General features: G+C 42.0%; 1 protein-coding gene across 5 annotated transcripts in view; it reads left to right on the top strand.

Annotated features, from left to right (window-relative positions):
* Positions 1 to 24,277, top strand: part of NOL4 (nucleolar protein 4) — a 243,519-nt gene that overhangs the window by 57,705 nt on the left and 161,537 nt on the right. For 3 of the 5 annotated variants that reach the window (XM_061599913.1, XM_061599822.1, XM_061599651.1), the window contains exon 2: positions 1,994 to 2,143. In XM_061599913.1, coding sequence (XP_061455897.1) covers positions 1,994 to 2,143 — 150 coding nt within the window. Of the gene's footprint in view, positions 1 to 1,993; positions 2,148 to 7,909; positions 7,961 to 9,151; positions 9,166 to 24,277 lie in introns of all 5 variants that reach the window. The other 2 variants (XM_061599737.1, XM_061599563.1) reach the window with 1 other exon arrangement.

Below are 24,277 nucleotides of genomic sequence, written 5' to 3'. Positions count from 1 at the left end.
TCTGATCTTTCAAAGTTGGCCCATGTGGTGGGGCCAGAAAGTTTTCCTACCCTGCACCAAGCACTCGCAGCTGTAGTTTGGACTAGCTGCAGCTTTCAAACCAGGCAGAAAGGTAGCCCCACATACAGCACACTACAGTAAAGTAGTCTAATTGTTAGGTTACCAATGTATGGACCACCATAGCAAGGCTACCCTTGTCCAGAGATGGCTGTAGTTGGCTTACCAACCAAAGCTGGCAATGCGCACTCTGAGCCACTGAAGTCACCTTGATCTTTAGTGACAGTGATGGAGCTAAGAACACCCCCAAACTATGCATCTGCTCCCTGACAGGGAATGCAGCCATATCCAGGGCAAATAAGCAACCCAATTCCTGGACCTGGGAACTGCCCATCCATAGGGTCTCTATCTTACCAGGATTCAGTCGCAGTTTATTAGCCTTCATCCAGCTCATGATTCCATCCAGGCACTGATCATGGAGGAGATGAGGAAGAACAATGGCTTGGAAAAGAGAGACTTGTTCTGTTCTTTAATGAAGTAAATACAAGCATTTGCATGGAAAGAAACAGGGAGCACACACTGCTCACCTTCTGCACATGTATTGGCAACAGATCACATGATAAAGTGCTCGTCTGGATCCATCCTTAGTCTTGGGCAGCTAGCATTAAACATATATGAGTGAGGAATGGAAGAATAAGCTAGAGAGTGTGTACCTAGAATATTTTCAAATGGGACACTCATGTATAGGTATGCATCTTCATCCTTGCATGATACTCAGTACTGCAAATTTTGGATGAATGGGATCTGCATGAGACTGTGCTCAAGTCATAGAAAAACAAGTTAATTCTGAGCTGTCTGCTTGTTAGTCAGCAATGATGTGAACATCAGTTGCAAGATTTTGAGATGTAGGTGGCACTGTTAACTATGGAATCTGTAAAGTCAAATTCTCTCAAACAGTAAAAGTAACCAGCGGATACTTACAAATACTCTGTTTAGCAGACCTAAAAGTGACAATACCCAGTGGAAAAATATACATAGGCTATATGGTACTGTAAAATTACATTAACAGTCTGTTCTGAATAATCTGTCAGTTAACCTGTTCTAAGGGAAAGTGAGGAAAATGTCCTGAAATTATGTTTATGGTGAATTCATACATTTGCTTTTTAAAGAAATATAAAAGGCTTAATTTAGCCTTGGTAACTATTTTCAATACTGGGGCTCAGTACTAGATCCCATGAAGTAATGATAAATAAAACAGTCCCTAAGGAAGCGCAGAGTACATTTCCTTCACCAATGGTAAATGACAGAGAATCCCCACACACCAGAGATTTGGGGAAAGGGGTTCTAGATCAAAGTGATTCCTCATTACAAAAGGGTAGTGTTTCCATACAGATCTCAGCCCTAACATCTATTTGAGAGGTACAGCTGATTTTCTAGACACCAGCCTCTGGATGAAACCTTCAACTTCTCCTCCCTGTGAGAATGTGGTGATATATAGTCATATAGACATAACTATTATGGTCAGAAGTTAAAATACAGTCCTTTTTTGCAACTATATCTTTGCATATACAAAACAGATTTACAAATAGCTTTCAAAGCAATCCTTTTTCACAATACACATGAATTTCCCTGTGGAATTACTAGACATTTTTATAATATAGTTTTAAAAATATTGTTCTGATTCTGCACCAACAAGTTCATGAAAGTTTAAAAGCATTATATAACATGGAAATAATCATAAGTGAAAAGGTAAGTTAATGTGGGTTATCTGCTTTGAAGGTTTTCTGCCCCACTCAGAATCTTTTTCTGAGGATTTTTTATTTATTGTGCAATTATAATGTTGCTGTCATTGATTGAGTTGCTAAGTATTACTCTGGGATAGGGATCTTCAGATGACAGTGCCAAGGGTCTTTATCTAATCAACTCTAAGTAACAGGATGTGTTTTCCTTGTAGTTTTATCTATTCATCTTGTGCTCCCTATCATTTTCCCCCTAGGATGGAGTTGGTGTAGATGAGAAGCTGTCTTTGAGAAGGGTAGCTGTTGTTGAAGATTTCTTTGACATAATCTACTCCATGCATGTGGAAACAGGGCCCAATGGAGAACAAATCAGAAAACATGCAGGACAAAAAAGAACTTATAAAGCAGTAAGTACACAACCTTACAGGATAAAAACAGTGGTACACTCCTAATATATTATAAAGATTTCCTAGCCAGAATTGTGACTTGTCTTGTGCTCTCACTAAGCTATGTATTCTTAATAACTTGTATGTGCTTCTGTGAAATCATTTTACAAAAGCTATATATGTTTTTTAATGTCTCTGGCTACTTACCAATTTTAAAGGGAAGAGTATATGTGCTGCATTATGTTTATGTCCAAATAGTGTTTGGGTTATTGTATTAGTTTCTGTGCCAGAAATTATATTAGGACCAATGACTAGGGTTGCCATATTGCCCGGTTAGCCGGGTTTTACCCGGATTCTATGCATGCCACCTGGTGCCCGGCTAGCTCCTTAGGTGGCCCGGATTCTCAGCTTTAATTAAAAAAAAAAAAAAGTTTCTAGGTGGTCCGGTTCTCAAGATATGCATAAAAACGTCAGCCGCCCCCCCGACTGTTAAATCTTTCTTTAAACAGTACTGTATACAGTACTACAGCACTTCGTAGCTTTAACCCCGCCCGTTCAGGATTGCAGCCAATCAGGGATTGTGTTTCAGTTTCATTGACCTGAGGCAGTAAAATCTCATAAATTGGGTAAGTATATACATTTCAGTTTTTTTTCCTCTTGTGTGCAGGAGTCAGATCTTGGGCAGTGTTTTGAAAACCTTCCCAATGCTTGCTTTTTGTAAAAGCAATGCTAATCCCATATGCCCAGAGTAAATCCCATTGAATTCAATAGGACTTACTTTTGAGTAGACATGGTTATGAATGTGCTGAAAATCAATGGGACTTTGGAGTGAATGTAAAAAAGAATGGTGTTTATGTTCTAACTCTTTCTGCCCCCTTCTCCAGTCCTATTTTAAAGCAAGTAGGCAGGGCTTACTTAGGTATTACAGTTTTTATTCTGTAGGAAAGTAATACTGATTTTTTTAAAACTAATACTGATTTTTCTGCAATGACCAACTGGTTTGACAATAAACTATTATATGGGCTGTATGTATTTATACATCTGCAGTGTGTGTGTGTGTGTGTGTGTGTGTATGTGTGTGTGTGTAGTCTTTCCAACAACCCTGTGAGGTAGGGTTGGAACCCAAGGCAGCTCACAACAAGAAATAAAGCAATTTAAAATCCAATAACCATAAAAACAAGTATAAACAGTTGCAAAACAGCGTAAAGTGGCATGATTCGGAATTTTGGGTTGTGTGAATGAAGTTGCTTATCACTTGAGGTTGCATTTCTGTCCCTGTTTGAGTAAGCCCCACTGAATATGCTGGGACTTGCTTCTGAATAAATAAACCTAGGATTGCACTATAAACATCTTTACAGTTTGTGTAAATAATAAATATATTTGATAGTCATGCTTATATAAATATTTCTTCATTTATCCTATTTTTGGTTTTTGGTTAGGAATCCTGACTGGTTGTGAGATGCTTAGTTTTCTGCCTTACTCATAGGAATCTTGTTGTGGTTGGTATGGTATTACATTTAGGAAAGTGTTACTGCCTTCTGTGTTTTTTTTTCCTATTTGCATTTCACTTATCTTTAACCTCACGCAGTTACAGCCATAGAAGCAACAGCAGCATATGCAAGATAATTAACTCCCATTAGTGATAAGAACAAGAATTTATAATTATTATTTCAATTAAAACAAGAGGCTTATCAATACTTTGAAGAGGACCAGATATTTATTTTGTTTCTGAGCCCAGGACTGGGTCTTTCGTGATGCCCGGTGTGTGTGTGTGTGTGTGGGGAGCAGGACAGTAGTCGATAAGACAGACATCCTGGCATTGGTAATCTAATTAGCAAGGCATGTGTGGGGTTGTTGCACACTTCCAGGCCCAGTTTCATTTTGAGTATGGAGGTGGAAACTGTGTAGATGTGGTTGATCAAAGGGAGAAGAAATTTTGAGTTAAGCAAAGCTCTGCTTTTATAAAACCTAAGAAACATACAGATACTTTGAATGTCTGAGTGCCTGCACCAGTGGAATACTGGAGGAACTTGTAAAACTTGCTGCAACAGTATTTAGAACTGAGCATGTGGTGTGAAAGACTCCTTTTCCTAACATTTTGGCTTCTTGTTTTTCTCCACCCACCACATCTTTGAAATATATTGTATATGGTTAACCGTACTGCTGCCCTGACTTACTTTATGTTTGTTGCTATTTTGTGTTTTTATTATGTTTTTATATTGATTGTGTATTTTTATTGTTTTTATTATATTTGTAAGCTGTGCTGAGCTCTGTTTTTAACAGCAAAAGGGCAGGATATAAATTCTCTTAATCAATCAATAAATACTCCCTAGTGTTGGAAACTAGAGTCTAGGCATTTAAGGCTGAAAATGTTGCTTTTAAAAAAAAGATTTCTCACATCTTTCCCCAGCTTTTGGTGGTAATTCCTAGGCACAAAAACAAAACAACTGGACAATCCAAATATTAATATGCAAATATTTGCATAATATGCAAATACTTTACATAATATGGAAATTAACCTGCCCGGATTTGTGGAACTGGAATATGGCAACCCTACCAATGACTTAGAAGCAGGAAATCAGATTAGAAATAACTGGCCTAGTATACTGCAATATTGTTTCATATATGTTCTAATGTTTTTTTCAAGGAGGCATTTTACATCACGTCTTCATAAGTGACTGAACAATAATTATATATGATTCTCATACATACCTATGTATTTACTATCTCATAGAATCATAGAATAGTAGAGTTGGGGCCTATAAGGCCATCAAGTCCAACCCCTTGCGCAATGCAGGAATCCAAATCAAAGCATTCCCGACAGATGGCTGATTCCCATGTTTTTAGACTTTATTTTTATGATTTTTGAAATAAAACAGCTTTATGCTAACCAAGAATATATATATAACACCCCCACTGCACTGATAAAATTGCCCCTCAAATAAACTCCCTCAATTTAAAATAAAGGACATATACAGAGGAACACAATAGCATATAATGATGATGGGGTTACATTTTGGAAAATGGAATATCGGTGGACAGCAAAAGAGGTTTAAAGATGTTCTTAAAGTTAATCTACAAAAAATATTATTATTGTTATTATTATAATAATAATAAATTTATTTATATCCCACTTTTCGGCCAAAGGCCCTCAAGGTGGCTTACAAAGAACAATAAACACAAGTATAAAAATACATCAATAAAAGCAATACAATTTACAAAAATTAAATAACAAATAACATTATTAAGAAAAAAAATATTCAGGAAAGAAACTCAGAATAAAAATGTAACATGAGCATCGAGACCTGGGAAGCCTTGGCCCATGAGCGTCCCAATTGGAGGTCAGCCATTATCAAAGGTGCTATGGACTTTGAAGAAGCACGAATACAGGGCGAAAGGGACAAACGAGCCAAGCGGAAGGCACATCAAGCAAATCCTCATCGCAACTGTCTTCCATCTGGAAACTTATGTCCTCACTGTGGGAGGCTGTGTGGATCTAGAATTGGCCTCCATAGTCACTTACGGAGCCACCGTTAAAGACCTTATCTTGGAAGAGAATCTTACTCGGCCACGAGTGATCACCAATGAAAATGTCCTGCCTAGAGTGAGAGCATGAAATGGAGGCGAGGCTGGAATTAATTCGTTTTATTAGAGTATCATGAAAGGCAATGCGTTTCATAGACTTAGCTGTGCTAACTCACTACATTCCCTAACTAAGCTGCCTAGGCTTATACTGCAGCGTGTGAAGAAAGTTGACTCAGCAACCGGGTCAGGGGGGCACTGCCTTAAGTAGGGAAGGTCTTCGCTCGCAATCTCCAGCAAAGTCCCACCTTCTCTTGACATCTCATGTGGGGCGAAGGGGGGCAAGCCTCCGCCGGCTCGTCTGACAGTACAGGCTTGATAGATGCCCCAGGAGGTGGGAAAGCATTTGAAGTGCCAGGCTGGGAATCCTGGGGGGTGGAGCTGGCGTGCCCGCCCGGTCATCCCTCAACGGCTCTGTTGAGGTGTCTGTAGGGGGAGCGAAGTCTGGTTTGGCGGGAGAACTTTCTGTGGGAAATGGCAGGCTGTCAGCCAGGGCCGGTTCTAAAGGGCGGCCAGGTTGGGCACTGGCCTGAGGGCCCCGGAGCTACAGGAACCCCTGTGGGGCCCCCGAGGGGACCTCCGCTCCCCCTCCATGATCTGCGCCCCCCACACACCCCACTTACCTGTCAGCCAGCTTTTTAGCATTGCCCTTAATGAAGGTGGCGGCCGCAGCTTCCCTAAGGTACTGAAGCTGCTGCTGCCATCTTAGCTGATGGCAGAGATGTGCGTGCGTAGCACACACGTGTGCCATCAATAAAGATGGTGGCAGAGGCTTCATTCCCCTTAGGGAAACCGTGGCCGCCATCTTCATTGAGGGCAATGGTAAAGACTAGACAGGTAGGGGGGCTTATGCGTGCACACCCACCCACCCAGGGGCCAGGGCAAGCTGATGCCCAAGGGCCCCTGCATGCCTGGAGCCGACCCTGCTGTCAGCTACTCCCCCTCCCTCATTGTCCACAAAAGTCTCATCTACCTCTGATTCCTCCCCCTGCCCTATCTGTGGAGGCTGGGACTTGGCCGGCTCCCCACCCTGATTCCCCTGGGAGAGCTGGGGCTCAACAGAAAATGACATTTTCAATGCCTGGTTCCTTTTTTTCTAACTAGCAAATGACATGTTAATAAGATGGGCTGTGATTGTTACCAGACTTCCTTCCTTATCGTCCAACTTTAAAGGTTCAGCTTTCCTCCCCCCATGCACAGTCTCCACCTTGAACTCTGTTCTCTCTACCTGTCTCACCCCCACATTTTGATGCCACTGAATGAGGTACTTTTACATCAAATGGGGCTTTGTAGGCAAGTGTGAATAATAGCCTGTCCTTTGGATGCCATTGGCTTTACATAGCTGCCCAGAGTGTGGGCAGCCTGAGGTCAGGCAATTTGAGTGCTTAGGCAAAACACTAGTCCCCAAACACCCACATCATCTGCTGTCAAACAAACAAACAAAGGTGAAACAGCAAATGGCAGCCAGAACATTAAGGTGCCTTTAGTTTCACTTCTGGAGTGGGGCTGGAGAGGAGCTGGCTGTTAAGGTGCAACCAGCTGGTAAGAAGGACTATGGATTCAGAAGAACAGAGGGAGATAAAGCCATGAAGCAAGCTGGAGGACCCTCTTGAATCTCATCCACTTGACACAGAGGTTCCCAGGGATTCTTTCTTGGAGTGGGGGCAGCCACATTTCTAGGTGAGGCATGGGGGGAGAGGAGATGCATAGTGCTAGCTAATTCCCCCATCCACCACTGGTGGAGAGGATGTGAGGGCCAGGCCAGGGGAAGAGAAACACAGTGATCTCGTTCCTCACTCCTCCATTCAGAGAGTGTGTTAGCTTACATGAATGAAGTTTAATCTGTTGAATTGTCTCACACTTTTTTGAGAGATCCCCAGGAATACCAGACTCAAAAGCTTGACTTTGCCTATACCTGCAGTCAGTGCCGGTGCCAGGCTATTTTGCGCCCTAGGCAAGGCTAACTACTTGCACCCCCCCAAAAAATTGCTAACTTCAAATTTAAAAACAGATGTCTTGTAGAAAAAATGAAAAGCACAAAACTAGAAACTACTCAATTTATTTTAGTTGCATTTTTTCCAAGGGTTAAAAAAAACTAATCTGTATAAAACTGTGCCCCTCAAAGGTCAGTACTGCACCCCTCTGAGGTCTGCGCCCTAGGCGGCTGCCTAGTTGGCCTAATGATAGCACCGGCCCTGCCTGCAGTTCTCTTTCACTTGTGGTCTGTCCTGATTTTTCATGAACCGAACTACTTTGGTAAAGAGAGTGAGCTCCTGAGCTTTGCTTTGATGCTGCGTTAGGTAACTCAGTTTTAGACTTCACCCAAAAAACAAACTTGTCTATATTGCATGTTTAGGGAAGGGAGAGAGAAAATATCATAGGGTGTGTTTGTTCACTCCTCCTTGAGGGTCCCTCCTTTTAGTCTTGCTCCTGGCCTTTAGATTTTCCTTCCAGTTGGACAATCAAGGGAAAGCTTTTTAACTTGTTGCTATATATAGGGCTGACTAAGCAATTGGAAACTAATTGTGGAAACCTATTGGGGTTTTTTTTACGGTTGTTGGGTTGATTTTACTGTCTGGAAATCCTGAAAAGGCTTCATGCTGAGTTGCACATATTAAGAAAATCAGAAATTAGACCTGAGGTACAGCCTAGGTGACCAGCCAGTCATCTAGATAAGCATAGTGTACACAGCAATATTTGTATTCCTCTAGGGCTGTTTTCATCCTTTGCCATCAAGAAAAAGAAGAAAAAATAGCCACTATGATTGTGAGTATAGTGAATGTTTTAAAAGAGTAAAGGGTAACTTAGGGTAGTCATTTTTTCAGATCAGTTCTCTCTTTATTTCATTCTTTAGCAATAAGTACCCAATCCTGTTTACCCATTATAAAAACTGCAGAATAAAAAACCCTCTTACTTCTTAATGCACAGAAACATGCTTCTTTATTGCTAGTTGGGTAGAGAACACAACTGAAACTGAAAAGCAGAGTAAAGGAAAGTCCAAGAGGACACCAAATCTAACTCACCCTGCTCTCACCCTGCCTTATGAATTTTTCAGGGAGTCCTATTCTTCAATTGTTCCTGTTCTTAAAATAAGCCATCATAAGCCACAAGACTGTTAACTGGAGGATCCAATCAATGTTAGTGCTTACCTGGAAATACCTGGCCAATGCACCAATGTTAATTGGTTTAAATTTGCTCATTAGTGACCTAGTGAGACAGGGAGTACAGCATAAGCAGTGATAAAAAAACACATTCACGATTAGGGTTGCCAGGTTCATGGCCTGAGACTGATCTTGTATCTGTAGGAGAAGAGAAAGTCAGCCAAGTGCAGGTGTTCTTGCAACACTGTAATGAGAAAAACCACAAGGTGGAATTCTCCCTTCCCCCTGCACAACTGGCAACCAAGAGGTCTTCTGTATCTTTAAAAGTTGTGCAGGGGGAAGGAAGAATTCCACCTTGTGGTTTTTCCCATTACAGTTTTTCAAGAACACCTGCACTTGGCTGACTTTCTCTTCTCCTAAAGATACAAGATCAGTCTCAGGCCCTGAACCTGGCAACCCTATTCAAAATTGTAACTGAAATGAATCAGTCAGTTTCCTGGAGTGCAATGCTTCTTTTAAGGCATATTATTATCTTCATATGGAATATAATGATGTTATGAATTTAGAAGAAAATAAAGCAAATTAAAGTGATATAATATAGCATTATACGCAGATAGATTTTGGGCTCTAGTGTCTAAAGGGACTAGGGGGAATTACTTCCCCCTTGATAATCAAATTACCTCCTCTCAATGGTGCTCCTATTTTAATGTCCTCTACAACCGCCACCTTTGCTTGCCACAGGTTTATCCCTCTCTTGTTGGTGAATCTTTCACCCTCTCCCATTGTCCAGAGTGGGAACCCGTTACTCCCCAAGAAATTTCCACTCTGATTTCGTCCTTACCCGTAAAGAAAGCTCCAGGTGAGGACATGCTTCCTGCAGAGTTATTTAGAGCAAATCCTCACTGGTGGGCACCAGTTCTCATCAAAATGTTCACCTTCATAAACCATCGAGGTGAAGTTCCTCCTGGGTGGGGAGTCAGCATAATTGTACCAATCCACAAAAAGGGATCCAAGGCTGACCCAAAAAACTTTCGACCAATCAGCCTACTGGATATAGTGGCCAAACTGTATGCCAAGTATCTCCTATGCAGGCTTGAAGATTGGGCTGCCGAAAATGCAATTATTGCGGAGGAACAGGCGGGTTTTACAAAAGGGAAGTCAGCAATAGATCATTGCTTTATCCTATCCCATTTCATTCAAAAATACGCTGGAAGGGGAAACAAGGAATTATTTGTCACCTTTGTGGACTTCACGTCCGCATTTGACCTTATCGATAGAGATCGATTATGGTTCAAACTCTCCTTGACTAACATAGATAGAAGACTTCTTTGCTTACTACGTATACTACATACGAACACCTCACTTAGGGTTAGAGTTGGCGCTAGTGGCTGTCTATCGGAGTGAGTTCCAACGACTAAAGGGGTAAGGCAGGGCTGCCTTTTGGCACCCTTTCTTTTTAATTTCTATGTTAATGATATCATGCAAGACTTGAGTGGCCCACAGTTCTTTCCTGTTTCCATCTTGGGCACTAAACTCTCAGTTTTACTTTATGCCGATGATTTGGCCTTGGTCACCGTCACCTTGGTTGGAATGAGGAGGCTACTAAGAGCTTTGGGAGAATTTTGCAACAAAGAACATCTCTTAATTAACTATTCAAAAACCAATGTAGTGGTATTTGGAAAGAGAAGGAAATTCCATAGCTGGAAATTGAACAACCAGGTTATTGCCCAATGCCACCATGCTAGATACTTAGGTGTTTACGGCCAACCAATCTTGGAAATCTCACCTGCAGGCAGTGAAATTAAAAGCATCCCCCTCGGTTCACTCTCTTCTTCGTTTTTTTAGGTTTAATGGGGGCAGTTTAGTTTCCCCTATAATTGAGGTTTTCCGGGGAAAAGTGATCCCTCAGCTCCTCTATGGAGCCCAAATTTGGGAGCATGACAACTTTGCCGTTCTTGAGACAATACAGAATTCCTTTTTGCGCTCCATCCTTGCCCTCCCAAGAGGCGCGCCTGCCCCGCTTTTAAGGATGGAAACTAGGCTCCAGTCAATAGAATCCCTTGTGCATGCGGCCCTTGCCAGTTACTGGCTAAAACTCTCATCCTTGAATGATGCCCGCCTTATTAAGAAATGCTTTCTGGAGCAGCTACAGAGCCCCTCTTCTAACACTTGGGCTATGCACGCTAAATTAATGCTGTCCTCATATGGGATAAACACAGAAATTTTGCCCTCCTGTGTCACCCCCCCAAGTAAGATTTCTTTATAAGGACAGAATTCTGTTCTACTCAAGAAGGAAGGACGTGTTTGCTTCCACTCAGTCAGCCTTTCCCCGGTGGTATCCCTTAGTTAAAACATCTTTTGGGTTTGAACAATATTTCATCTATCTGACCTCCACTGCTTTAAGAAAGGCCTTTATGGCCTTACGCTTTCAAACTATGCCCTCCGCTTTTTTGGAGGGGAGATACGCAAAACGCCCTATTCATCAAAGACTCTGTATTTGTGAATTTCCTGAAGTGGAGGACATCGCACACTATTTACTACGATGTGCACTGTATACCGAGCCTAGAAGGAAATTCCTTGCCGCCATTTTATACTCCTGGAGATACAGACCACCTTTGGAGCAAACGTGTGCTCTTCTTGCTCCCTCCGATCCATGGGTAACACTTCAAGTGGCAAAATTTGCCTTAGCGGCAGGGCAATTGAGAGCTGGTCATTTAGCAACTGTGGGTATGCGTCCAGAGCTCGCCCCTGACTAGTCTATTTTAACTATAAACCCCTTGGCTTGTTTTTCTTTTAATGTATTTTAGGTATTGTGTGTGATCTCTTGTAATAGGAGTCTTTTATAGTTTATATGGTTTTATTTGCCTTTTCCTATTTGATTGGTTGTACTATATTGTGACGGCCACTGGCTACAAACAATAAATTTACCTACCTACCATAATATAGCATTATAATACCTTTAGCAAATTTAGTTTAAAAATGGCATAAGAATAGCATTAAAATTACATTGACAAAGAACTCAGAGTTTATTTCCCATCATAATTGCTGCAGCACTAGGGGACTGAAAAATACTTGCCCTGGGAATGAATACTTGAGCATCTGAGTGCTTGCATGCTTGCTTGCCTCGGTAGCTGTCTCTTGAGACAGCTGAGGTCCCTGGTAAGTACTATAAGGACTGGGACCCTCTGCCTGACCCTGAATCCAGAGAGAGGCTGCAATCAATCTTGCAGCCTCTTGCAGCAACTCGTGGCTGGGTCAGGGTGCATAAAAGCCTGGCAGCCCTTGGGTGCCTGGTTTGCTGCTGTGGGGTTGCCGCTTGGGTAGTCCCAAAGGAGAGGGTGCTACCCCCTTCTATTTTTTAAAAAAAACAATCTAGAGGTGATTGTTAGTGGGGAGGGTGTAAGGTGCTTGTGTAGTTCCTGTGCAGGGTGAGAGCCTGTGCAGGGTGAGAGCCTGTGCAGGGTGAGAGCCTGTGCAGGGTGAGAGCCTGTGCAGGGTGAGAGCCTGTGCAGGGTGAGAGCCTGTGCAGGGTGAGAGCCTGTGCAGGGAACTGAATGATAGGAGGAAATTACCAGATGCCTTCAGAGTGAGTCTGCAACTGGCAAAAGGCTTGCCCTCCTTGGTTGTGAGATGGGGGGAGTAGATGTGCCTTGTTTGAAAGATATTGAATGAGTCTGGCTGTTCCCAATTCTCTCAGAGACGTACTGGGATAACTGTTTCTGGTAGGTTTTGTTGGTGGGCTCTTGTTGGGTCCATATCATGTGTTTGGGAAGAGTCTTGGTAAGGAGGAACATGGGTGATGCCACCACAATTCCAGTGATAATGGGTACAGGGAGGTATAGTCATGGGGAGGTGATGAGCTACCACGAAGTCAAGGGATGGCTATCTATACCTTGTTCCTCACTCCTCCCATGGACAGGTTCCATGATTTGATCATGGATGAGGGTGCCGATTTGGTGTGTATTGCCGAGACCTAGGTGGGTGAGCTAGGAGGAGTTGATCTGACCCAGCTTTAGCCACCTAGATATTTGGTGCAACACCAGCAAAGGCTGCAGGAATGGGGGGGAGGGGTTGCTGTGGTCTACAGAATTTCCATCTCTGTCACCTGGAAACCACTCTGTTACGCTGGCTGTAAGGCTTGCACTTGGTGTCGGGCCAGGAGACAGTAAACTAGGGTTGCTGCTGGTGTACTGGCCACCCTGCTGCCCAGCAGCTTCTCTGATCTTACTGGCCAAAGCCTTCTCAGCTGTGGTAGTGGAGGAGCCCAAAACAAAAGTCCTGGGTGATGAGGCTGCCTCTAATGTTCCAGCTTGGTACTTCATGGGCTCCATGATGACCATGGGGCTGTCTCAAGTTATCACCAGACTGACACATAGGGCAGGGAACACCCTTGACTTGGTTTTTACTCCAGATGGAGGAAGGGGTGTTCTGGGGGGTGATATCACCCTGTTATCATGGTCAGACCACTTCCTGGTGAAGTTTAGACTTACGCTCCAATCCTTCCCTGCAGGGGTGTTGGACAGATTAAGATGGTCTGCCCCTGGCAACTAAATGGGATCCACTTGGTTCCTGAATGTCCTGGGGGAATTCCCAGTAGATAGAGCAGGTGACCCTGTTGACGCCTTTATCATGCTGTGGAACAATGAGATGCATCAGGCTCTTAATATGGTTGCCCCTGAGTGCCCTCTCTGACATTGTGGAGCCCGATTTGCATCTTGGTACCCCAGTTAACTAAGGGCAATGAAGCAAGTTGGATGATGTCTAGAGCGCAACTGGAAAAAGACATGCTGTGAGGCTGATCGAGTAAAACATTATAACCATGCCTACTGTGTGGTGGTGAGGGCGGTGAAGGCGGCCCACTTTTCTGCTTCAATTGCATCCTCAAGTAGCCATCCAGTGGAGCTTTTTTGTATTGTCAGGGTCTGTTAACATGAACTATAGGAAATGGAGTTCTAGACCCTTCGGAGGCCCACTATGAATTGTTTGCAAGGCACTTTGAGGGTAAAGTTGCTTGCCACCATAGCAGTCTTGATGCCCCATCCACATCTACTGTAGTCACCAGTAAGGTGTCCAGTGCAACATCTGCTGCAACTTCTTGGGATTGGTTTCAGCTGATGCAGCCTGATGACATGGACAAGGTGCTTGCAACAATGCTTGCCGAGGAGGTATGACTGAGTGGATCCAGGGTGTGGTCAATGCATCATTATGGGAGGAAGTGGTCCCAGCTGCCTTGAAAGGGGTGATGATTCGGCCACTTGTGAAAAAGCCCACCCTGGGTCCATTGGTTTGTGACAACTACTGCCTGGTCACAAATACCTTTTTAGAGAAGGTGATTGAGAGGGTTGTGGTGCAGCAACTGCAAGTACTCTTGGATGAAACAGATTATCTTGACCCATTCCAATCCAGGCTCAAGCCTGGTTATGCGACTGAATCAGCCTTGTTCGCCCTGATGGATGGCTTTTTTGGGAGAAGGACAGGGGGAGTATGACCCTGTTATTCTTACTTGATCTCTCAGTGGCTTTTGATACCATTGACCATGGTATCCTTCTGGGCTGACTTGGTGAGATGGGTATCGGAGGCACTATTTTACAGTGGTTCCAATCCTATCTCCAGGCATGTTTTCAAAGAATAGCGTTGGGAGATTGTCTTTCAGCCACCTGGCAGTTGTGCTGTGGAGTGCTGCACGGTACCATCTTGTCCCCAATGATGTTTAACATCTATATGAAGCTATTGGTCATCAGGAGATTTGGGGTGAGGTGTTACAGTATGCTGATGATACCCAGCTCTATTTCTCTGTAACAGCTGAATTGGGAGAGGTTGTGCAAGCCTTGGACTGGTGCCTGGACTCAGTGGTGGGCTGGATGACAGCCAATAAAATGAGTCTGAATCCTAGCAAGATGGAGGCACTGTGGGTTGGTGGTTCCCCAGTTCGGATAACTGGTCAGTTGCTTTGGATGGGATCGTACCCCCTCTGAAAGAGCAGGTTCATAGTCTGGGGGTGCTAGATCCATCTTTGTTGCTAGAGGCCCACACGACCTCAGTGGGTAGGAGTGCCTTTTACCAGCTTCACTGGAAAGACAGCTACGGCCTTTTCTGAACCAGGATAGCCTGACCTCTGTTGTCCATGCACTGGTAACCTCGAGGATGGATTACTGTTATATGCTCTATGTGAGGCTGCCCTTGAGGTTGGTCCATAAGCTGCAGCTGGTGCAAAATGCAACTGCTCACAATATCGCCAACCTGTCACCCTGCTGCTGAAAGAATTGCACTGGCTGCTCATTAGCTACCGGGCCAAGTTCAAGGTTCTAGTTTTGGTATACAAAGGCCCTATATACTTGGGACCAGCATACCTGAAAGATCGTCTTACCCCTTACATAACCAGCCGATCACTGTGCTCTGCAGGTGAGGGGCTCCTGCAGATACCATCTTATCAGGAGGTCCTTTCCACACAACATAGGAAGCGGACATTTAGTGTTATGGCACCTACCCTTTGGAATTTCCTCTGCTTGAACATTAGACAGGCATCATCTTTGTTATCTTTTCAGCACTTACTAAAGACCTTCCTCTTTCAATAAGCCTTGTAAATAGTGCTCTTATCCCAGTCTGTGTTGGAATTGCTTTTTAATATGTTTTCAAAGGTTTTTTAAAATATGTTTTTAAAGATGTTTTTAAGATGTGTTTAAAGATGTTTTAATATATTTTAAAGTCTGTTTTTAAGATGTTTTAGAGTGTTTTTAGTATTTTGGTTTGCTGCCCTGGGATCCTACTGGGAGGAAGGGTGGGATATAAAAGATGTTGTTGTTGATGATAATTGACCTTCTAACCTCCTCTAGGTTGTGAAAGGTTATGTTAGAGTGTCTAGGTATTAGAATTTTGCAATAAAGTTCATAAATACCTGTCTAGGACTTTGGGCCAAGTTTCTCTGGTATTCAGATTAATGAGAGCACATGAAGCAGAGTTGAATAGAAAGCAAGTAGAGCAATTCTTTCAACCCCTTTTATCATGATCAGGACCAGGACCAGGAATATTTCTCCTCTTTTACATTAATTTTATTACTTACACAGGCAAATCTATGTAGGACACAGACCTGGTGTGGGGAACTGGATACTTATATCTCCTCCCTCCCCCCATGGGCTATGTTTGACAGGTGGGTGAGGTCACCCACCTCTCAATCACCTGACATCACAATGACATCAGGTAACCCATTTTTGTCCCTGTGTTTGGAAACAAAGGCACATCCTGCAAAGTGACAATGATGAGTTGATCATCAGGTCTTGTGGAGTGTTATGCACAGGGCTTTGAAAGATCCAGTGATCGGCTACGCTTGTAAAGTCCTGTGTACAGTGCTTCACAAGACCTGATGATCAATGAGTACAGGGATGGTAATGCCGTACCATGATTTGTTTTCAGATTTGTTTTCAGCATGAATTCTGGTTCTCCTATATGTGTCAAATGGCAGAGCAGCCATTCCACATTATGCTGTACACACTTCTCCCCACATAAAAAAACGCTGGAAAAAAATTAAGTGTGAGGTTGTCTTTAGTCTGAGTTCCCCAGTATTTTTTTTAAAAAAATATTTCTATCCTGCCCTTCTACCCTATAATAGGGCACTCAGGGCAGCTTACAAAAATAAAATCAAACATGTACATAATAAAATTGTAAACAGTAAAATCACAAAAACATTAAAATGAATTAAAATACAATTAAAATACTATATATATACACATACACATACACACACACACACACACACATATATATAGGGAGTGGTACTAAAGGGACCTTCTGTTGTGATGTATACTTACAACTACTGAGTTGGATGCTACAGTCAGAGCAAGTCCAGGAAAGGTGTGCAGAGTAATGTCTGTTCCTTCTGTACTGGATCAGTTTTGATTATTGCGGACTGAGGAAGTGGACAAGTTGCTTGAAGAAGTGTGGCTCACCACCTGCCCCCTTGATGTTTGCCCATCTTGACTTCTTAGATCTAGTTGTGAGGGGTTGACTGGGTGGGTCCAGGGAGTGATTAATTCTTCATTGGAGGAGGGTAGAGTACCATCCACCTTGAAGAAGGCAATGGTGTGTCTCCTCCTTAACAAGTTCTCCTTGGACCTAAACGTGTTAAATAACTATTGCCCAGTGGAAAATACCCCTCTTTTGGGGCAAGGTGCTTGAGAAGGTAGTGACAATCCAACTTCAGGCATGCTTGGAGGAGACTGAATATCTGGATCTATTTTAGTCTAGCTTTAGGCCTAGCCAAGGCACTGTAACTGCCTCGGTCACTCTGGTCAATTACATTTGTCAAGTGGGAGATGGGGGAGTGCAACTCTGCTTGTTCTTCTTGACCTCTCAGAGGCTTTTGATACCACTGATCATGGTATCCTTCTGGGGCAGCTCAAGGAGGTGGGGGGTTGGGGCACTGTACTTCAGTAGTTCTGCTCCTACCTCGAGGGACATTCCAGAAAATAGTTATGTGAGGCTTCTGTTCAACACCATGGGAGCTTTCCTGTGGTGTCCTGCAAGGTTCCATCTTGTCTCCCATTGTATTTAACACCTATATGAAGCTGCTGGGAGTGGTCATAAAGAGTTTTGAAGTGTCACCAATATGCAGATGACATTCAGCTGTATCACTCTATGCCATCTGAATCAGAGGCAGCTGAGGTGCCGGACAGGTGTCTAGAGGCAATGGTGGGCTGCATATGGGCCAACAATCTGAAGCTGAATCCTGAAAAGACAGAAGTGTTATGTGTTCCATGTTCTTGAGTTCAGGAGATGGGAAGACAGCATGTTCTGGAGGGGATTGCACTCCCCTAGAAGGACCAAGTTTGTAGCTCGGGGGTACTCCTCAATCCAGCATTGTCACTGGGGACTCAGGTGGCATCAGTGGCTCGGAGTGCCTATTTCCAGCCACGGCTGGTTCACCAGCTATGGCCCCCTTTGACAGAGATGACTTGGCAACAGTACTCTATGGTCTGGTAACTTTCAGAATGGATTACTTCAATGTGCTTTATGTGAGGCTGCCCTTGAAGAGAATTCGGAAACTTCAACTGGTCCAAAACGCAACAGCAAGATTAAATGTCTCTGAGACCGTCTCTTTCCCTATAGACCCTCTCAAGTGTTAAGATCAGCAGAGGGGGGCTTCTTGTTAGTTCCACCACCCTCAGAAATTCAGGGGATGGTGGCCCAGGAGAGAACTTTCTGTGTGGCAGCCCCTAAGTTGTAGAATTGCTTCCCTAGAGGTGTGTCTTCACTTTACAGTTTTAGGTGAATGCTAAAGACACACCTGTCTACTCTGAACTTCAGCTCCTGAGATGTGTTTTCTGAACCCACCGTATTTTTGTGATTGAGATGTGTTTTAATTTTTTTAATATTGAATTTTAGATTTTGTAACCTGCCCTGGGACCTATTGATGAAGGGTGGCCAATAGATGATGATGATAATAAATACATTACTACTGCTGCTGCTGCGTAGAAAGTAAAATAGTAAAACCACTTGGGAGAGGAATCTGGATGTTTACATGAATTGTAGGAATACCGTCATTATAAAGATGTTGTACCTGTAGGGCAGTTTATAGTCAGCCAGATAACTCAAAATGGATGCTGCTCATGACAGCTAAGCCAAACTGATAGCTATTGTATGCCAGCTATCCTGACATCTAGCAATTTACCTGCTCTGTCTAAATGAGCAGAACGTCTCTGATTGTGTAGCCAAAGTATGAGTAACCTGCCTGTGGGGTTTTATTTTTGGGGTTGCTGCAAGGAGAAAATGAGGGATGTAGTGCATTTTTGCAACAATTTTGAGAGTACGCAGTGTATCCAAAAACCACAGTGCCTTCCCTATAAACACGTTAGCTTTGGCTGTTCTATGCATTATAGTTGCAACATGGAAGCTGTTCTAAATTGTTCCAGTTTTGTTAGCTGTTTATGTGGGGTAGCTCATCACATTTTGGGAACATTTTCTCCACATGAACACAAATGTTAGAAGATAATGCTTTGTTCTGGTATGTATGGAGAAATAGTTGCAAATACATGATGCGCTGCTTCACATGGCCAGGTTCACCACACAATAACAATCACCATGTGACTTTAATTTAAAGTGGCTTTCACATGGCAGAAGTATTTTAGAGATATGTCCTTATATTGGGATTAAGATTACTTAAGGCAGGAGTATCCAAACTCTTTGGACCAGGATAGCACATTTTGAATTTTGACAGAGTGCTGAGGGCACCAGTCACAAAGTGGCTGCCATGGGAGTATGGCATAACACAAAATGGCTGTTGGGGACCCCCTGGCATAACACAACATACAGCAGCTGTCATGAAGGGCATGGCATGATACCAAATTAGAGAGAGTACAGTAGTTGCTGCTTCTCTCTCCACCCCCACCAACAACCTCATATTTACCATGGGAAGTCAGCTATGTCCTGCTGGTCCTGATTGGGGAGATACAGCTGTTTTCCTCAATGCCAATCCTAAACCAAAGCCTAGGCTGCCATCCTGTACCCACTTATCTGGGAGTAAGCCCCATTAAACACAAAAAGAATTACTTCTGAAGTAGACATATATACGTGTACTGTTAGCAGGGGTGTAGTTATCCAGGGTCTCAGGGGATCTTAGACCCCTTACTTGTCAGGTCTCAGTAGGGCCCCTGTGTCTCCAGCATTCTATGAGCCAATCAGCAAGAAAGGGGAGTGTGCTAGCCACTGAGAAGAGTCTTCCAACTTGCTTCCTTGAAGTTTATTTATTTTATTTATTTTATTTGTTTCATTTATAAACCGCCCATAGCGAGTAGCGAATTTCCTGCTGATTGGAGCCAATCAGAGTGAAGGGAGTTCCTGTTAGTTCCTTTCAAAAAGCCAAGTTGTGGAGAGTTAGAATTCTGTAATTGCAGAAGAAGAAACAGTGGATCCTGATGATAGCATCCCATCTACATCATCAAGCAGTTGATAGCAGCAGGAGATAAATGTGTGTAGACACTGAATTCAGTAATTCAAGCAATATCTCTAACAGTGAGAAAGGACCATCAAAAAGTGACAGTGACAGAGAAGCAGAACCCAGTATTTAAGACTGGCCAGATTATTCTATAATCTCAGGCTGTACACACACTAGTCGCCAGAACAAAGCATTTCCATTAGCCACACCTCGAGGGGAAATGGGTAGATCTACCGATCAGTTGCAAAATCTCCTTGAAGCTGATTTTTTTTTAAAAAAAAATGCACTCAAGCTGCTCCCATCAGATTTACAGTAAAAAGGGTCAGGGTTTGACTAGCATCATTTGCTCCCATTTTCAAAAGAGAGAGATGAAGATGCCCTGGAACTGGCAGAATAGTGAATGTGTTTCTGCCCTTAGAAGGGGGCAGGCTGTGAGGGGGCATGGCTGTGACTATTATGAAGGGACCCTGTGCTTTTGAATTTGCCACTACACTACACTACACTAAGTTTATACAGTTAATTCTTAATGAGTGCCTGGATTTCAGCTTCTGCATAGCAGGAGACATGCCTAAGCCACTTTATAAAGTTTTCACATTTTGCATTTCTGATTTGGGGAGGGAATTACTTTAACATACATCCACAGCACTGTCTCAGAATTTGAAATGTGCCCACTGACCTAAAAAGGTTGGCAAACCCTGTTCTAGGGAGTACATTATCTCAGATAAACCCACCATCCTGGTTGCTAGGAGGAAAAAGGAAGGGCAAAATATGGAGATTCCAAGGACTACTAGAAAATATTTAGAAGCAGGAAAAGTGAATTAAAGGGGAGTGGAAAAACAGCATCTCTTTACGACCCCAATGGTTCTTATTGCCTGGAATCCAAACAACTCAATCATCAATCACAGCTGTGACTTCACTCTTGGCTAAAAACACGGATAGGCTGGAGCAGCCAGGCTGGCTCATTTCAAAGAAATCACTTACAATGGTACCTGCACATTTTGTTTCTTAACTTTTTTTTTCTAGGAGGGTGAGACCACTTCCATATGCAGAACCTGCCCTTTTACGAGTGCCACATAATGTTCATTTCACATTTGGGAGGAGTCAGTCTTTTAGTGTAGCAACGCCTGTGCCTTGGAACTCCCTACTTATTCACATTAGGCAGAAACTATTGCTACATTGTTTGCTGTAACCTTTTTTATTTCAGCAAGCCTTCCCAAACATATAACTTAGTCACCTATATTCATTTAAACAGTTTTCTGAATTTGTGTTTTAATGATAATTATGTTATGTACGTATGTTTTTAAATAGTTTTCTGGATTTTAGCTGTGTTTTATCTACAATGTTACTATGTATACCGATTAAAGAGCTCTTTGATTAAATCTTTCTAAATCAATAAATTCAAAACTTGGGTGTTTGCAAAAAAATAGTTCCTTTATTTAGATTCTCCCCATCCCCCTGAACTGGTATAACATCCTAGCTTGATGACCTGAGACCAAGTTCCATATTTCCCTTTATTTCCTTTTGTGAAACCTGCCATAAATCATAGGACATTTTTGTAAATTTTTGCTTTCCGTATTGGAGACATGAACTCTCCCAACTGTTTTGGACATGCATACTTTCACTTGCTTCTGCCCTTCTCTGAGCAGAAACATGATAATGGACCTTTAGGTCTTTTCTAAAAAGCCAAGACAAAAAGAAAAACAAAAGACAACAACATATGTGTTATTCCAAGTCATTTATTTTAGTACACAATTTCCTCAAATTAAGTATTAGTCAATAGTTAATATTATTAATGCATAGAGAAAAAAATGAAGGCCCTATCTGATAAAGATCGTAGCAGTAATTGGTAAATACAAAATATACAGTATGTAGGTAGTTTTTAAAAAAACAAGATATGAGTCTGGATCATCACCTTGAGTAACAAGTTAGAACCAACCTTCCACAAAGGCCCCTGGCTTTCTCTTACTGATGGCTGTCAATCCCTGGTGGGTTAAATTTTCATGAAAAAAGGTCCTATACTTTAGCTGGCCCATGATCTTCAGTAGGGAGCTCATTAGCTTGCCACTTGCTGGCAAAAACGGCCTTCTCTGCTGTTAATAAATACGTAACAAGATCCCTACTACCTGCAGTAAGAAAACATTCTCAAAATTATGCTATAAGATCACTATCAGATCTTCTGGGATAGAATGACCCACCATTTTATAAATTTTAGTCAAAACAAGTACTTTGTTGCAAATCTGCTCTAGATAAAAATACATACCTCTTTAGCCACAACCTTTTTAATATATGCCTGAACGCTTTTGAAGTGTATGTCTTGAGTCTGTAGCTGCAGGTTATTAAATACCACCTGCTAATGCCTTTATATGACAGTTCACTAAAGTTTAGACAAATGGAATTAAAAGGCTTAGTCATCCAAATGCATTTCCACAGTTCCAGCATAATTTCCATCCTAATATATTTTTCCCAATACTGTAAAAAAGCCATAGTATCTACCAGTAAAGAGTAAAGATTTTATATAAGTTAAAACAAAACATTTTGAGGATTAGGTGCCTGTATGAAGGGATATAATCAAATTGGAGAGGATTCTGAAGACAGCAATAAAAATAACACTGGAACTGAAAAGCATGGGGCAGAAGAACTGGATGAAACAAATGCACATGCTTTACACACCACACTATAGAAGACAGAAAGACACAAGTTTACTGAGGGCAGTGTGGGAAAGTTGCAGCACAGCAGATTTAGAGCATATATAGGAGCTATTTGTCCAATTCTAATATTAGCTGAATAGCGAGGCAAGTTGCTCAGTGGAACTGTGGAATTTCCTTTCCCTCTTTTTAGCTTTAGTGGATGCCAAATCTATACAGATTTGCTTTACATCTTGAAAAATGACAAATGAAACACTTCAAGAGAAATGTAAAACGCAAATACATTTCTCGTTTTGTGGAATTCCAGAGTGTGGATCAGCTGCTGGAGAGTATCAGCTTCCTCCCCACCCCCCACAGTTGCCAAACTAGAGGCAAGAGAGATGTGGAAGCAGTCCACTTCTGGAGGATGTTAGGAGCCCCAACTGACAACTTTCTTTCTTTCCAATCTATATCTCACATTTTTAAAACTGCTTTTTATTCAGAGCTGCTTAGAGAATATATAAAGGAACATTCACCAATTGAAAGTTAAAGCAATTAAAACTTAACAAATACACAATTGACCCTAAAAACTACAAAATAGCAGTATTTGATGTGCAGTGTAATCCTGTGCTTGTTTACTCAGAAATAGGGATGGAAAGATTACCATCTGATACCTCCCTGTTATGAGTGGATGGTGCCATTTTGACTATATAAGGATTGAAATGAGTTCACAATTAGTAAACTCTGTTAGTAGCCAAATCCTTAAACAAATGAGCCCTGGTCACTTTGGCTTGTAAAGCAGTGAGGTGGGCTGCTGGGTAAAGCATACAGCAGGTACAGCAGATCTTTTCACAATGTGTAATGGTAAAGGGGGGTATGGCTTGCAAAGTGATCCTTGGTATGAGAACAGCAGGTCTATATTTTCACCTGTAAATGATGGAGAGCAGGGGCATTGTTAGGGGCTGACCTTTTGTGTGGGGCTCAGAGTAGGCCTTGACTAAGGATAGGTGAGTACATCAATTTCACTTCTCTCAGTTTCTCATTTTTCCAATCTTAAATTCAGTTTTCCGCACATCTGCAGAAATGTATGATTTAAAAAAAAACAAATGAAACTTCTTCAGTATTTTAGTGCAAATTTCTCCTAATAAACACATATTTGTATCAAGTTTTGTCTAATATACACAGTTTTGGAAGCATTTTTCTCCTAATGCTTTTTTGTATGTTATTTTCACTCATTCATTCACTCAATTACCAGCATAGTGTTATTTTCACTAACATATTCATTTTAATGCAACTTTCTCCTATATGCATTTTTAATATATTCGTTAGAGAAGTACATTGCAAAATTTGGAGAACTGTAAATTTTGAAGGATAGCTGTGTTTCATTCTTATATTGTTTCAGAATGTGCAAATTTAATAGATTCAGGTTTAAACATAAACTTAATCAAATTTTCTCTCATCCCTATTCAGAAATAAATTCCGTTGTGTTCAATGGGGGATATTCCCAGTGTGCATAGAAATGTCGTGTAAAACACATTTAAAAGCAACAAGCCATTATACATTAAAATATTAATGTATAATGTTATAATAGTATAAAGTCACTTAAAATGGGTGGATGGATTTTCAAAACTTATCAAAACCCCTCCTCAGTCTGTCTCGCACCCTATCTCTCAGTTGTTGTCTGGGGTTTTAGAGAACACATTTTCAGCAAGATTGTCCATTATATATACAATATATATACCCCTCTCTGTAAGTACTATGACAAAAATATACCTCTAATTTTCTCCAGGTCATCAGTACAATAACAATATAACAATATTGCAGTGCACTTAACTGTACTCATTTTTCAGCTTTTGTTATGGAAAAAACTTGGTTTGGAAATATATTAGTGTGGTTTACAGCAAAGCCCAAATGAAACACT

This window comes from Rhineura floridana, chromosome 1 (assembly GCF_030035675.1).
Source record: "Rhineura floridana isolate rRhiFlo1 chromosome 1, rRhiFlo1.hap2, whole genome shotgun sequence".
Taxonomy (NCBI): domain Eukaryota; kingdom Metazoa; phylum Chordata; class Lepidosauria; order Squamata; family Rhineuridae; genus Rhineura; species Rhineura floridana.
This window is presented reverse-complemented; position numbering and strand designations above follow the sequence as displayed.